At 46.0% G+C, this 17,339-nt stretch overlaps 1 protein-coding gene across 1 annotated transcript in view; it reads right to left on the bottom strand.

The window, feature by feature from the left end:
* Positions 1-17,339, bottom strand: part of WDR76 (WD repeat domain 76) — a 189,504-nt gene that overhangs the window by 81,520 nt on the left and 90,645 nt on the right. The window contains exon 11 of the mRNA XM_056571564.1: positions 8,743-8,789. Coding sequence (XP_056427539.1) covers positions 8,743-8,789 — 47 coding nt within the window. The remainder of the gene's footprint in view (positions 1-8,742; positions 8,790-17,339) is intronic.

Here is a 17,339-nt window from a genome sequence, read left to right as displayed (position 1 = left end):
CACCCGGGAAAGAAGACTTCGCGAAGCCTCTCCACAAGCAAGTAAAGGAAAAGAGCCTGCTGGAAGAAGCCATGGCCTCAACCAGCAAGTCCACCCAGGAGGCTGCAGGGCAAGGCCTGGCGGTCCAGCCCCAACCACAGCAAGCTTCAACTTCCACCACGGCAAGGCAGAAGAGCGGCAGAATCCCCAACCTTGAAGCCCTGGATGAGGCAGACTGTTGCCTTGAAGCTGAAGCCTGTGGACGGAAGGGTGCCGGACATTTCCCACGACGTGTTCTGCAAGAAGATGCTGGCGGATCAAGGCTTTTCCACGGCTGATACCCTTGGAATAGCAACGTTCATGTCCGGAATCTTCTATATCACCTTTGCCACCATTGGGACCTGTAGAAGATACTGGGAGGCGGTGAAAGCGGCGAGTCCCGAATCCCCTTTCTCTCGCTTTGTGGGCAACTGCCCTATTCAAAGAGAGGAGAGGCGGGTGACGGTCTCAATGCGGAACCCACACACCCCAGGCATGGACATCTCGACCTTCCTGCAGCGCTTCTGCACCGTGGTGAGGGAGCCCACCCGCATCCTGAACTCCCTCGGATACAGGACCTGCAAGTGGTCTGTGGTCGTCAGACTGAACAAGAACCTTGCTTCTCCAGATGGACTACAGCACCTGCCACCGACATTGTCCTTGGGCAACTCCACAGGACTTATCTTCTACCCGGACATGCCGCAAACCTGCAGGAGATGTGGCAAGATGGGCCACGAGGGCAAGGACTGTAAGGAGAATGCCTGCAGGTTTTGCCGTGTGACAGGTCACACGACCAAGCATTGCCCCAAGAGCAAGACTTGCAACCTCTGCGGATTGGCGGCCCACAGCAACAAGGACTGCCCCCAGAGGGAGAGAACATGGGCATCTGTGGCAGCGAGAGCACCGAAGCCAGCCCCAGCTCCGGAGCCAGCAGCACGGATGACCAAGCCGACCAAGGAGGGTAAGAAGGCGAAAGCCACCACCCCTTCTCAGAGGTGTGATGTTTACATGCTGCAGGAATGTGCTTTGTCTGCTTCTAGGTCTTACAACCATCTGGCCAGGCGGTGGTCTCACGGCCCTTCCTACTGGTCTGGTGGGGGTGACAGTAGGTCTGCGGGGGTGGCCATCCTGATCAGGGGAGGTAACTTTGCACTTGATTCCGTCCGGGACCTCGTCTGTGGCAGACTTGTCGTCGCAGACGGTTCCTGGGCGGGTGAGCCCGTGCGGCTCATCAACGTATATGCCTCCCCTGAGAAGAATGCCCGACTGGAGGTTCTCCAGGCCCTGCGGGCTCAGCTCGCCACCACTAGGGCAGTAGTGTTGGGTGGTGACTTCAACTGCCCCATTGAGGTGGACTGGCGCAGTTCTGGCACATCCGCCAACCTGGACGTGACGTCTAAGCTGCTGATTGAGGTGGTGACAGAGGCATCCTTGCAGGACGTTGTTGGGTCCATCGGGAATGGCTCGGCAAACTATACGTGGAGCCGCCCCGATGGCTCGCTCCGTTCTCGGATAGACTTCATCTTCACTTCGAGAGCACTGGCCCCTGGTTATTGCTTTTAACGCACAGGTAGGTTAGCGTTATGTCCCGTGCCATTTGAGAAACCTTGGCGTTGGTGTGCGGGCTCTGGTGTGTCCTTCATATAAGGATACACTGGCGAATGTCTCAATTTTAACATCAATGTTGAGAGATAGCCAATGTCATTGTATACATCTACCACAGTAGTGCACCTAAATTTCTGTATTGTATTATTCTAATTGTTACACATCCACACCGTTGATCTGGTGTAGGATTCTATTGTGGCACTTGTAGTCCACTGCAGGCATTGTATGCATTTTTATGCTGGGGATCGCAACGGACTACAAGGGCAGGATCTGCTCCCCCAGTATAAATGCACAACTGCATTTGGGGTTGAGCACTTCCAGCCATTTGAGACCACGTTTTTTGTTGTTGTTTAAAAATTTATACTTGGAGGTGTGTAAACTCCATGTTAATGCGCCTTGAACATTTTCCAGGCAGCATTAAGGTTGCACCTGTGAGGCCATGCACCTATATCAGCCAACTTGGGTGGGGCTTGTAGCCTCTCTCCCTCCTCCCATTGTTTGTGTGCTCAGTCACGCTGGAGGTAACTGGGAGCAGGCTGCATGTCGGCTTAGTGCTGCTGTAATTGCCCACTGGCCCCTGGTTTTTGCTTTTCACGCACAGGTAGGTTAGCGTTAGGTCCCGTGCCATTTGAGAAACCTTGGCGTTGGTGTGCGGGCTCTGGTGTGTCCTTCATATAAGGATACACTGGCGAATGTCTCAATTTTAACATCAGTGTTGAGGGATCGCCAATGTCATTGTATACATCTACTACAGTAGTGCACCTAAATTTCTGTATTGTATCCCTTCGAGAGAAATCAGAAAGGCGTCGTACTCTATGGTCCCCTGCTTCTTCTCTGACCACAGGGCCATTCGATTTCGGGGACTCTGCGCCATGGATTCCCACCTGGCGGAGGCTCCTGGAAGTTGAATTGTGCCATGTTGGAGCAGAGGGAGGTCATGGAGGAACTTAGGGATGCGTACCTTGTATGGCGTAATGACAAATGTCTGTTTAACTGCATCAGCGATTGGTGCGAATATGTTAAAGTCGAGTTCCGTTGTTTCTTTCAGGCAAAAGGCAGACAACAGGCGTGTGCGAAGAAGTGGGACTTCAGGAAAGTGCAACGAGAGCTGCGGTCCATGCAGGACCTGCTCCAGTGTGGTTGGGACGTCAGGGAGGAGCTGGAGGAGACCAAAAAGAGCTTGAAAAGGCACTTTGAGGAGGAATCCAAGCGAATCGTCTTTCGCTCCAAGGTGGAGAGCCTGGAGAAGGGTGAGAAGTGTAACTCTTTCTTTTTCAAGAAGCTCCATGCTGGCCACACGCCCCTGACTGAGCTACGAGATGAGACCGGACACATGAGGAGGGGCAAGGAGGAGGTGGTGGTGGGTCGTCTCCGACTTCTACAGCAACCTCTACGCCCCCAAGTCATCCGACCCCGAAGTTGCCGAGAGGTTCCTGTCAGGTATCACTAACGTTGTTGATCCCGCAGGTGCGGCGGCTATGGACGATCCCTTGACAGTGGGGGAGCTGCTCTCTGCCGCTAAATCCTTTAAGCCCGGCAGGACCCCGGGCAGTGACGGTCTCCCGGCCGAGCTCTATGTAGCGCTGGGTGACCTGATCTGTCCAGACCTGTTGGAGGTGTACGAGGAGATGGTGGTGGGGGCAGAATGCCTCCGTTGTTGAGGGAAGGAATGATCACGATCTGGTATAAGCGGAAGGGGGAGAGATTTGACCTGAAAAACTGGCGTCCCATCTCTATCCTGAACGTGGACTACAAGATCCTCGCCAAGGTGCTGGCCAACAGGCTGAAATCTGTCATCGGGCAGATCGTTCATCCGGACCAGACCTGCGGCATTCCTGGTCGCAGGATTGCTGACAGCCTTGCCCTTGTGAGAGACACGGTCTATTACATCCAGGACCGTTGTGGCCACACCGCCCTGGTCAGTTTGGATCCGGAGAAGGCGTTTGACCGTGTCTCCCACACATTCATGGGCAGGGCTTTGCGCAGGCTAGGTCTGGGGAAGATGTTTTGCTCTTTTGTTAACATCATGTATTTTGATATTTATAGCACGGTGTTGGTGAATGGCTGGAAGACTAACCCCTTTTCCATCCTTTCAGGGGTTAGACAAGGCTGTCCTCTTTCACCTCTTCTTTTTGTTTGTGTTATAGAGCTCTTCGCTGAGACTATCTGGCAGAATGGAGAGATTAGAAGGATCACCGCACCAGGACCAGATCGCTACGAGGTCAAGTGCTCGCTCTACATGGACGACGTGACCGTCTTCTGCGCTGACCAGCGTTCGGTGACTGCACTCGTCCAGACCTGCAAGGACTTCAGCAGAACTTCGGGGGCAAAAGTCAACTGCGGGAAGTCGGAAGCCATGCTCTTCGGGGAATGGCACCTGGCTTCTTCCGCCCCCTTCGCCTTTACTGTTAAGCTGGACTTCATTCAAATTCTTGGAGTCTGGTTCGGGAAGGAAGGAGCGGCCCTTAAGTCTTGGCAAGACCGACTAGGAAAGATGAACTCTAAGATCGGACTGTGGAGCTCCAGAAAGCTCTCTATTGAAGGCAAAGCACTTGTCCTGCGGAGTGAAGTTTTGCCTGTGTTTCAGTATACCGCACAGGCCTGGCCTCCCCATACCACCGTTTGCAAGGCCATCATCCGGACAGTGTTTCGCTTCATCTGGGGCAAAATGGACAGAGTCAAGAGGACTGTGCTGTACAGGGATCCCCGCAAGGGAGGGAAGGGAATACCAGATATCCCCACTCTGCTGAGGGCCTCCTTTGCATGTGTCAGCGTGCAGCGGACTCTCGTTGAAAAGACTGGCTCAGCAGGCAGGTCCATGTCTCAATTGTTTCTCATGCCCCTCTGGAGACAGCTGGGCTGGGACAGGTGGGACAGCTCCATCCCTTACAAATGGAACGCTCCCTGGTTCTATGGGGATGTTGTCCAGTTTGTGAGGGAGCACCAGCTGGAAGGACTGAAACCTGACCTATGGAAGCTGAAGACAATCTACAAGCTCATCCGAGCAAAGAACTTGACTGAGCTGGTTCCGGGACTCCCCGCAGCCACTGCAGAGACAGTTTGGACTAATGTGGCCTCAAAGCGGCTTACCAATGGACACAAGGACTTGTCGTGGATGGCTGTCAAGGGAGGACTCTCTCTCAGGTCATTCATGCATTGTGCACAACCCGGTACTGCCCTCGGTGCCCCTACGTGGAGGAAACATCTTTGCACGTGTTTTGGCAGTGCCCCTTTGCACAGGGTCTGTTGGACACCCTGGAACATGAACTCAGAGACTCTGTACCCAGGAACTGCCTATCGTACCATTCGGTGATTTACGGTCTGTTCCCTGGGACCCATGACGTGGAAGCCATCAAGGAGGCCTGGAACCTTATGAACTGTTTTAAGGACGCAGTGTGGCTTGCCAGGAACCGCCTTGTGATCAACAGGGAGAACATGTCCGTCCGGGACTGCCGCAGGTTCATCAAGAGCCTGTTTAGAGACTATTCCATCTTGGACAGCCCGGCCGTCTACAGCCCAGCAGTTTGGCCCTGTGAACCGCCCCTCCCCACCCCCACATAGTCGTCCATACCCCCCACGCCCCTGCCCCACAGCCCACACCCCTACCCCGATCACAGATTGTATTGTTTTGTTATTCGATCTCTTGCGCTTTTCTATTACAGGATTGAGCAGAGTGTTAGAGTAGCATGATGTGCGATGTATAGCTTAGGAAACCTTTGCTGTGTATTGTACCGTCATGCTTTGTGTGATTGTAATTTATTGTATGACTTGTAATGACTGAACGGACAATAAAGCTCTTTCAATAAACCACGAAACAGCTGTCTGCAGATGGGTAGAAACTTCCCTTTTGGGGAGTAGTCTGGCTTGGCATAAAATCCCGATCAGCTTTTTATATTCCTTAACAGGAGCTAAGATGATACCAGGGAACATTACCAGAAAAGGTGATTTAAAGGAGTAGTCCAGTGGTGATTCAGTGGTGAGCAACTTATCCCCTATCCTAAGGATAGGGGATAAGTTGCAGATCGCGGGGGGTCCGACCGCTGGGGCCCCCTGCGATCTCCTGTACGGAGCCCCGACAGCCCGCGGGAAGGGGGCGTGTCGACCTCCGCACGAGGCGGCGGCCGACACGCCCCCTCAATACAACTCTATGGCAGAGCCGAAGCGCTGCCTTCGGCAATCTCCGGCTCTGCCATAGAGATGTATTGAGGGGGGCGTGTCGGCCGCCGCCTCGTGCGGGGGTCGACACCCGCTATCTCGGCGGAGAGCTGGGGCCCCGTACAGAGAGATCGCAGGGGGCCCCAGCGGTCGGACCCCCCGCGATCTCAAACTTATCCCCTATCCTTAGGAAAGGGGATAAGTTTTTCACCACTGGACTACCCCTTTAATGAGCAAGTTGCGGTGGATCCATAGGTTGGGTTCATTACGTCCACAGGGACTTTTCTTTATCCCAAATATAGGGGGTGATACACAAGTTAATTATTTTACTGAGTTTTTTTTTTTTTGTAAATATTAATTGTATAATTTTTTTCCTTTAGATTCTATGAAGTATATTATTGGATCTACATGGATCAATGAAGATTCATGTGAGAGAGTGGACAACACACCCTTTCAATGGTTTAATAAATTATGTATATGATTCAGATGCGAGACTTTATGATGTAGTAAAACAATTTCTTATTTTAATTTATTTTATATTTTGTGGGTTTTGGCGCACTGTACGGATGGGGTAGCTCCATTTGACATTGCGGCGGGGTGCCAATTTCGGTATATGTGACGCACCCTGTGGTTTGGATGGGAAATAGTTTTTTTGTTTTTTACTTTTATTTTTTTTTTATAACTTTTGAAGAGTAATGTGCTCATACAGTGCTATGTAACTTACAAACTATCTGACCTTTTTCCCATGATTGTGGGGAGTTACAGTCATAAAATCCTCTATAGGCTGCCAATGGATGGTGATGTGAGAGACAGTTCTGACTTTGTTGGTACTGGCCCCCTGCCCCCCATGAGGTATGTGTTCTTGCCTAGAATACTAGTACTTAAGTGCATGCCAATCCTTGACCCAGAGGTATTGACATCCCTCATAATACATGTGGCATGACTGATATGGGTATAGGTCATTTTTTATTTTTTCCTTTTCTTATTACTTTATTATTTTATTGGTTTGGCTATATATACTGACCAAATAGAGCATATTTCTTGGGAAGTGCGATTTATTATATAATAAGTCTCCGAGACTCACGAATGTTGAAGCTATAACCTAATTTTTACCTATGATCACATTGCAGGTTGCGTTTTCATGTATGGTTGTGCGGTAACTGTCGCCTTGTGTTGAATGTCTGCTGCCTTCTCTGCTGTAAAGCGCAATCTCACTTGTTTACCAGTAAATCGAGTAGAGCTGGGCGGTATGACCAAATATGTATATCACAGTATTTTTGTAACTTATGGCGATTCCACGGTATATAACGGTATTTCTTTCACCCCCACCAATCATGTGACCCGCGAGCGCTGTTCTGCCCCCCCCCCCCACCAAGTCATGTTACCCACCAGCGCTGTTCTGCTCCCCCCCACCAAATCATGCTACCCGCCAGCGCTGTTCTGCTCCCCCCCACCAAATCATGCTACCCGCCAGCGCTGTTCTGCTCCCCCCCACCAAATCATGTTACCTGCCAGCGCTGTTCTGTCCCCCCCCACCCCAGCGGAGTACTACTCACATGTGTCACCCGCAAGCACTGCCCTCCTCCTCTTTGTTAGAGGTCGCCAGCGCTGGAACTCTATACTGTACGCCTGTTGTCTCCAACCTGCAGACCTCCAGATGTTGCAAAACTACAACTCCCAGCATGCCCGGACAGCCCAGCCCTAGAATCGAGTGGCTATGTCAGCAGCTGTTTAGGCTGACTGGAGATTGGGACGTGCGGGCATGCGGCTTCTTCTGTTACTAGGATACGAGTCATGCTACATTACATGACCGCTACTCGTCTCTGGTGTCTATCTATTGCTATGCTGCGAGTCATGTGTTTTATCATTTTTTTTTTTTTTTTTTTTTTTTTTTTTTTTTTTTTTTTTTTTTAGCTGAGGCACTTGCTCTCAAATCATCCAAGTGCAAGTAAAAACTGCAAGTGTTCAGACAAAAAACCGGGCACAAGGATGCGGTCTATCGCAAGCCCTTCTCCAAAAGGAGAGAGGCCCCCCCAACAAACCAAACCCTTTGCCTCCGGGCCAAAAGTCACCTGCAAGGTTCCAGGTACAATGTCCCCTTTCGCCGAAGCTACTCAGGGACCGAAGGTGTTCCTGGCGGACAACTAGGCATTAACCAGGTTGTCACCGAGGAACCAGTAAAACCGGTTATATATATATATATATATATATATATATATATTGAAATCTGGCTTGGCATAAAATCCCTATCAGTTTTTTAGACTCCTTAATTGGAGCTAAAGCTTAAAATGCTACCTGTGAAGGTGGTGTGATGAGCTGGTTTGCATATTCATTCCTTTTCCCAGAATGCCTGTGGAGCGCTGTATCTTTAGAAAATATCTTTTGCAATATAACAACATAAACCCAGCTATAAATAAAATATGCAGATTTATTGGTGGTTACAAATAATAAACATCAATGATTACATACAATATATATATATATATATATATATATATATATATATATATATATATATATATATATATATTATATGTAATCATTGATGTTTATTATTTGTAACCACCAATAAATCTGCATATTTTTTTATAGCTGGGTTTATGTTATTATATTGCAAAAGATATTTTCTAAAGATACAGCGATACAATATCAAATAACTCATCAGGGTAAATAGTCAGGCCCAGAGATGTGAACTGCACGGTTTCATATTTTTAGCAATTCACAAAGGTTAGAATTTTTGTAGACCAAATTTATAAATGAGTTATGACAATTATTCCCAACAGAAATAAAGCCCTAGTGGCTTTTATTGCATTCAGGAATTTTTTTTTACCTCTGGCTGACTACTGACCATTCATGTACTGACCTCTTATTGTGCCGATATCTCACTTACAATGACTTTGCCTAGGTACAGATAGTCCCCTGTGTACAGTCCCACAGCCCAACATGTTGGCAAGTTAAGCTCACCTAATGACTCGTTTCTTTTTTTGACGCCGCCAAAGAGTTGACACATTCTGTAAAACAATAATGCAACACTAGTAAACTAGGTAAACTCCTACACACACCATGTCAAACGTTTATTACACAGATCATACTTTTAAAATAACATTCAGCTTACTAAAGCTGGCCGCGCACATATTATAACTGTTAACTAAACAAGGTGTTTTGTGCATTATTTCTGAAAGGTGAGAGCGGAGCAAGCCACTGCTACTAGTGTGGCAACGGCATATCTACCAGAGAACAAAAGGACGGAAAAGCTAAAATCCACCGTACCTGTTCCTTCTCTCTCCTGCTATCTACCCTTGAGGAAAGACAGGCATGCCAACACACAATAGATGGTTGGACTGTCCTGTTGGAAATGATGGGTAAGGCCAACACATATCTAATGTGCATGGCCAGCTTTAGTATCTCAGTAGTATGCAGAGAGCTGAAAACTGACCAGACAATACAGTCATTGCCGTAAATTTTGGCACCCCTCCAATTTTTCTAGAAAATGAAGTATTTCTCACAGAAAAGGATTTCAGTAACACTTGTTTTGCTATACACATGTTTATTCCCTTTGTGTATATTGGAACTAAACCAAAAAAGGGAGGAAAAAAAGCAAATTGGACATAATGTCGCACCAAAAATGGTCTGGACAAAATTATTGACACCCTTTAAAAATTGTGGAAAAATAAGATTGTTTCAAGCGTGTGATGCTCCATTAAACTCACCTGGGGCAAGTAACAGGTGTGGGCAATATAAAAATCACACCTGAAAGCAGATAAAAAGGAGAGAAGTTCACTTAGTCTTGTGTGCCTGTGGGCCACACTAAGCATGAACATCAGAAAGAGGAGAAAAGAACTGTCTGAGGACTTGAGAACCAAAATTGTGGAAAAATATCAACAATCTCAAGGTTACAAGTCCATCTCCAGAGATCTAGATTTGCAGCCCCAAACAAGTTCCAAAGATATTCAAGCTGTCCTGCAGGCTCAGGGAGCATCAGTGTCAGCGTGAACTATCGATCAACATTTAAATGAAATGAAAGGCTATGGCAGGAGACGCAGGAGGACCCAGCTGCTGACACAGAGACATAAAAAAGCAAAACTACATTTTGGCAAAATCCTTCTGTAAAAAAGTCTTGTGGACAGATGAGACCAAGATAGAGCTTTTTGGTAAAGCACATCATTCTACTGTTTACCAAAAATGTAATGAGGTCTACAAAGAAACAAACACAGTACCTACAGTGAAATATGGTGGAGGTTAAATGATGTTTTGGGGTTGTCTTGCTGCCTCTGGCACTGGATGCCTCATGAAATCTGAGGATTACCAATGGATTTTGGGTTGCACTGTACAGCCCAGTGTCAGAAAGCTGGGTTTGCGTCTGAAATCTTGGGTCTTCCAGCGGGACAATGACCCCAAACATACGTCAACAAAGCGCTTGGCAAAAAAGCGCTGGAGAGTTCTGAAGTGGCCAGCAATGAGTCCAGATCTAAATCCCATTAAACACCTGTGGAGAGATCTTAAAATTGCTGTTGGGAAAAGGCGCCCTTCCAATAATAGACTTGGAGCAGTTTGCAAAGGAAGCATTGGCGTTGCCAGGGGGGCGGTGCGGGCCGCAACAGGCGACACCCTAAACCAGGTGCGTCCGACCATACCTGTCACTAGCTGTTTTTGTGAGCTCAATCTGCAGTGACCAGCGAATGCTTACAAAAACAGCTAGTGACAGGGATGGTCAGATCCCTGTGGAGGATAAAGCTCTCGCAGGGGGACTTACCCAGCTCCTCATCCTCCTCTGCAGCTTTCCCTGCACGGGTCGTGTCACATAAACTTTCAAGAAGACATTTGAGACAGGAAAACTTGGGGGCACTCTCACCGCAACCCCCCCCCCCCCCCCCCCCCCACACACACACCATCCCTGCCAACCCTTTCCAGCACCAACCTTGCCCCCCCCCCCTTCCCAGCACCATCCCTGCTCATCCCCCCCCCCTCCTTATCAGGGTGCCTCCAGCTATTGCAGGGTTAGGAAACACTAACAGTTAGATAAGTGTTTCCAAACCAGGGTGCCTCCAGCTCTGGCAAAACTACAATTCCCAGCATGCTCAGACAGCCTTTGGCTGTAAAATCCCACTGGGAGTTGTAGTTTTGGAACAGCTGGAGTCACCCTGGTTGGGAAACTGAGATACATAGATAGGACGTAGATCAGTGTTTCCTGAACAGAGTGCCTCCAGCTGTTGCAAAACTACAACTCCCAGCATGCTGAGAGTTGTAGTTTTGCAACAGCTGGAGTAATCCTGGTTAGAAATCATTGATCTAGGTCCCATATCTATTCCCTATCTATGTCAGTGTTTTCCAACCAGGGTGCCTCCAGCTCTAGCAAAACTACAAGTCCAAGCATGCTCGGACAGCCTTTGGGGGAGTGACATCATTTTCTACCGCACTGGGTGACACCAACCCAAGCAACGCCACTGAAAGGTCCAACATTCCGGCTGAGAGGTGTAAGAAGCTTATTGATGTTTATAGGAAGCGACTGATTTCAGTAATTTTTTTCCAAAGTGTGTACAACCAAATATTAAGTTAAGGGTGCCAATAATTTTGTCCAGCCCATTTTTGGAGTTTGGTGTGACATTATGTCCAATTTGCTTTTTTCCCTCCCTTTTTTGTTTTAGTTCCAATACACAAAGGGAATAAACCTGTGAATGGCACAACATGTGTTACTGCAATCCTTTTCTGTGAGAAATACTTTGTTTTCTAGAAAAATTTCGGGGGGGCCAACATTTACGGCCATGACTGTATATGGCATCCCTCTCTATACAGAACCAACAAATCCAAAGAAACATGGGCTCTCTCTTCAGTGCTAAATGGGAGTTTGAGAACTTGTTGCATCTTGAACCATGTCAATGTCACTCAGGTATGTACATGCCCTCACGCCCTAATTCTCACTGTATGGGCAATGCATGGGACACCTGTCACTACTAAAGCTGTATCATGTACTGGACAGTGTGTGATTGACATACACACTGCCCTCATTTACTATTGCAAACTCGACCTGTTTTTTTGGGCTGTGCGCCAAATTGTGGCACAGTGCACCAGAAATTGCGTCTGCAGCATATTTTTTTGGCGCACTACGACAAAATAAACCAATATGCCCCAAAAGGGGCGTGGTCATCCTTAAAAGGGTCATCATGGTCGGCTGAAAAATGGCGTGGTTTCACAACCAGACTGATTTACTATTGAATTCACAGAAAATAATGTGAATAAATGGCTAAAAATTTCCACCAAGAAAAAGCTGGTCAGAAATCTTTCCTGACTTGCAAATCTGTGAATCCCCATGGTAAATAGAGTGAACTCCTGCAAGTCGGAAACAACATTTCAAACTAGTAAAAACCCAACACTTCTTAAATGAGGGCCTCTGTGTAATGGACAGGTGTCCATGATGCGTAACATTAATCAGGTTAGCAGAAAGCATAGGGAGGGAGGGTGTATTGTTTAAAAACAAAGGATAGGGGATAAGTTTCAGATCGCGGGGGGTCCGACCCCTGGGGGCCGCCGCCATCTTTCTGTACGGGGCCCCGGCTTGCTGGCCAGATAGCGGGTGTCGACCATCGCACGAATCGGCGGCTGACACGCCGGAGATTGCCGAAGGCAGCGCTCCGGCTCTGCCATAGAGTTGTGTTGAGGGGGCGTGTCAGCCAACGCTTCGTGCGATGGTCGACACCCGCTATCTGGCCAGCGAGCCGGGGCCCCGTACAGAAAGATGGCGGAGGCCCCCAGGGGTCGGACCCCCCGCGAACTGAAACTTATCCCTTATCCTTAGGATAGCGGATACGTTTTTCAGCACTGGATATCTCCTTTAATAAGAGTTCATACCATTGGAGCACTATGCATGTTATAAAACAAAGGAGCCCTGCTCAGTTTTATTGTTATGAAATAAAGTGACATACATGTGTAAACTGCTGAGTAGTTTTGGCTTAATTCTTCAGTTACCGTAGTGTTATGTGCATCACTTTACATACTCCCCACACTTCAGTAAACAATAATGCTAGTACAGTAGAATCTCCCAATAGTGGACACTCACGGGGAAAAAAAAACTGTCCGCTATTAAGAGATGTCCCCTACTGGGAAGAAAAAAGGCTCAAAAATCTTTCTAAATGACTGAATACTGTACTGTACTCACTCCAGAGTGCAATTACCTTTAAAACATGATAAAAAGCAATATTACAGTAGAATCTCCCAGTGCCGTTTTATCACCTAACACTGAAATAGCAAGAGACAAAGTAGCTGTCAGGTACTGCAGGGCAACTCTGTTAACTGAGCGGTGTGAGCAATCAACGCTGACGGACACATGCTGCTGTAACATCTCTCCGGCAGTGCTGATACAGTGCAATGGTAGATATTCGTCAGAAATGCTTGAAAAGGAGGAACAGCAAAAAAAAAAATCGCACTCACCAGTCAGGAGATCCACGAATAGAAGCTTTATTCCAAGTGAAAATGGTGCAGCAAACAAAACATAAGTTCCATGCGCAGGGAGTAAGAGCAGTCGCTCTCAGGACGCAGGGGAACGCCACTGGATGGCTACTAGTTTCACGTCATGGTTGGACGCTTCTTCTGGCCAAGTGTGTACGCCTTCTCCCAGTGGTAGTTACACTTATGTACATGGGGGGACGTACATCACAACCAAAAGGTAAGAAATATATAAAGGTAACATAAATATATAAAACCACTAGAAAAAAGGAACAGTAGACTCAAAAGAAAGCTGAAAAATCATTATGTTTATTTAGTCCTAGAGGGCCCGTAGTGTTGAGTTTATTCTCAACTCATCTATTCTCTAGGTAATAGATGTATATGGCGATCAGTGCCTAAAAGGACTTTGGAGGGTATTTATAAATTTTGCCTGTTGAAAGTTTTTTTTTTTTACACCCTTTCTTCACTTTGGTTTTCGTGGACATGCACCAAATTTATCATTTGGTGCAAGTTGTTAGTAATTTTGGCTCAAATGTTGAAATCAGCTGTTCACAGCGCCTTTTACACAGAACTTACCACCACAGAGGACAGCGGATTTTACCCTGTAGAGCAGCCATTTCGGAGTCCCTCCTGCAGTATATCAGCAAGCGACATGAGTTATTTTCTTTTGTGGGGTTTATAGCCACCATGTCAAATGGATTTTATTTTCAACTTGAGTATTTTATTTAATTTATTTTTTGTTACTTTAGTGCTTAACTTTCCTGAACCTGTGTGGCCATGTCCAATGCTGGCTCAACGGAGGGTGAAGGTCCCTCAGAGACAACTATGTCGCAGGATAGTATTGCGCAGCCCCGGAGGCGTCGCTGCTTTCACAAAAATATTATTTAATGTATTTTGACACCTTTACATTTTCTGACATTGCTATGTGTGTTTTCCATGTGCAAAATTTCTTAGCAGTGAATTGCACCAAAAAAAAACCTAAAGGCACAAAATTGCGCCAAAGATCGATTGGCGCAAATGATGAATTACTGAATAAAGTTAAAATCACACACAGAACCGGGTGATTTTGAGAAAGTTGTAAAAATGACAGTGGAGAAAATGTGCCAAACTTTGGCGCAAAAAGACACTGCACCAAAGTATTGCGCAAAAATTATGTGAAAAAAAAATACTTTGATAAATACCCCCCTTTATCTATACGTTCCATGCCTGCAAATTTTAGACCATCCACGTTGCCTCCATGATGTTAAATCATATGGGAGACAAAGCAGGGGGGATCCTTTTCCTGCCCTGAGGGAATACAGATGCATATGCACAGTTTTCTTTTAGTCTTACCGACATAGAAGAAATTGCATGGACAGATGAGGCAGTAAACAAGATAGGTGGATTGACAGGTACTGAAATGGTTAAGAAAAATGTCTCCCAAAAATGTTTCCTCCCAAAACAAAGTCTCTCTTTGCTAAATTATATTGGCAGTAGTTACAATTCTTAAATTAATAATTTCCTTTTGGTTGACATTCTCTCAACCAGTTTTCCTTACTATCCTGAATTTTTTATTTTCCCTGTTTTATAGAAAGACCAATAGTTCTAGCTTTTCTAAAAGTAATAATGAGTTTTTCTCTTGCTAACTCTCCCAAATCAGTATTCTGTTCAAAAAGGAACCAATTATAATAAATTATCTTTTTAATAGTAATGTTCATGGGAGTTAGCCAACGAAAAGGTAAAACATCTGTCACTGGTAGTTTTTCTCTTTTTATTTTTAGGTTTCAACAATTCTTCACAAGTTTTTTTTCTCTGTTTCTTGTAGGGCTTTCATGATAACTGTGCATACGTGAAGTGCGTGCTTTGGCTTGTTCCAAAAATATTTCATGGTTGCTATCTACCCTCTTAAGCCAATGACACTGACTGTAGGATATATTATTTTTAATGTAAAGAGAGTGCAAACTATGATAAGGTAAGAAGGAGTTATCTCCTTGCGATAACGTGATGTGTATAAGAGGTTATCTTTCAGCTCTAATCTTACATTTAAGAAATCCAGGGACTTACCTCCGAATTGGCTGGTAAAAAGCATATTTATGGTGTTAGCTTCATTCAAGTACTGTACAAAGTTGGTGAACTCATTAGATGACCCATCACACACTATCAGATCATCATCTACATAATTGATGAAAGGATTTTTCGTGGAAAAGATACACTCCTGTTCATAAATAGTGAAAAATACGTTTGCATAGGTGCATGATACAGGCGTGCCCATGACCAGTCAGGAGATCCATGAATAGAAGCTTTATTCCAAGTGAAAATGGTGCAGCAAACAATGAAACATAAGTTCCATGCGCGGGGAGTAAGAGCAGCCGCTCTCAGGACGCAGGGGCACACCACTGGATGGCTACTAGTTTTGCGTCATGGTTGAAAGCTTCTTCCGGCCAAGTGTGTACAGCTTCTCCCAGTGGTAGTCACACTTATGAACATGGGGGAACGGAAGAGAGAGTTGCTGTACATCACATACTTTTGTATTGTTGTAGTATTGTTATGTACAGCACCTCTCACTTCCGTTCCCCCATGTACATAAGTGTAGCTACCACTGGGAGAAGGCGTACACACTTGGCGGGAAGAAGCGTCCAACCATGACGCAAAACTAGTAGTCATCCGGTGGTGTGCCCCCACTCCCCGCGCATGGAACTTATGTTTCACTGTTTGCTGCACCATTTTCGCTTGGAATAAAGCTTCTATTTGTGGATCTCATGACTGGTGAATGCGATTTTTTGCTGTTCCTTTTTTCAAGCATTCTTGACGAATATCTACCATTGCACTATTTCAACACCGCCGGAGAGATCTTACAGCAGCATGTGTACGTCAGCATTGATTGCTCACACCGCTCAGTTAACAGAGTTGCCCTGCAGTGCCTGACAGCTACTTTGTCTCTTGCCATTTTCAGTGTTACTGGAGTTTATTCTTTCTCTGCTGGTATCATGAGCACGCCGGAGCCTCTATCCACATGGATTTTGAGAGCTCATCTGCTACTATGGACACTGTTATTAATGCAGGTCGAGTGGACGCAGGGGCATACTTTATGTCCTGTGACTCACAAGATGATTCTTACCCTGAGCACCAAGAATCTTGAACACCGGGTTCATACTCTATGCGAAAAGGAGGTATGCCTATACTGGACAGTACAGTTACTGAATGCCTATGCTAAAAAGTAACATGGGTTTGTGAGCTTACAAGCCAATTTGTAGAGGACAAAGATTTTGTGGTAGCTTGGTAACAAGCTTATCTAGAGCATTTCCATAAATTACAGCTCCATAAAATGAAGCTGAATACGAAAAAGTAACTATGTAGAGCTTGAATGTACTAAAAACACGCATCACAGAAGAAAAATCTTCTGTTTCAATGAAAACTCTGGAAAGGAAACTTGCCACATTACAGATAGAAATAAAAGAACAAAGGCCCAACAAGTATGTGCGCGACAAGAAAAACTTTGGGAATGAATCCTCCACAAGGTGCAAAAACCATTATAAAAAGAGAGGATGGAAACCAAGGGGACATTAGGATACACATAAAAAGAAAAAAAAAGTTACAGACTTCCTCACGGCAGAATCAGAATCTAGTCCATCTGACACCACCTGTGATGAGGGAGAAGCTGCTAGATTAAAGGGGGATTCCAGGCAAAACCTTTTTATATATATATATATATATATATATATATATATATATATATATATATATATATCTCAACTGGCTCCGGAAAGTTAAACAGATTTGTAAATTACTTCTATTAAAAAATCTTAATCCTTCCAATAGTTATTAGCTTCTGAAGATTTCTGTCTAACTGCTCAATGATGATGTCACGTCCCGGGAGCTGTGCATGATGGGAGAATATCCCCATAGGAACTGCACAGCTCCCGGGGGACGTGAGTCATCAGAGAGCAGTTAGACAGAAAACAACAACTCAACTTCAGAAGCTAATAACTATTGGAAGGATTAAGATTTTTTATTAGAAGTAATTTACAAATCTGTTTAACTTTCCGGAGCAAGTTGATATATCAAAAAAAAAGTTTGGGCCTGGAATACCCCTTTAACAAATGCAGAGACAGCACTTGCAACTGCTACTGGCCCTTTAGGAG

The sequence above is a fragment of the Hyla sarda genome, chromosome 4 (genome assembly GCF_029499605.1).
Source record: "Hyla sarda isolate aHylSar1 chromosome 4, aHylSar1.hap1, whole genome shotgun sequence".
NCBI lineage: Eukaryota > Metazoa > Chordata > Amphibia > Anura > Hylidae > Hyla > Hyla sarda.
The sequence above is the reverse complement of the archived record's forward strand: the minus strand, read 5'-3'. Positions and strand labels throughout refer to the sequence as shown.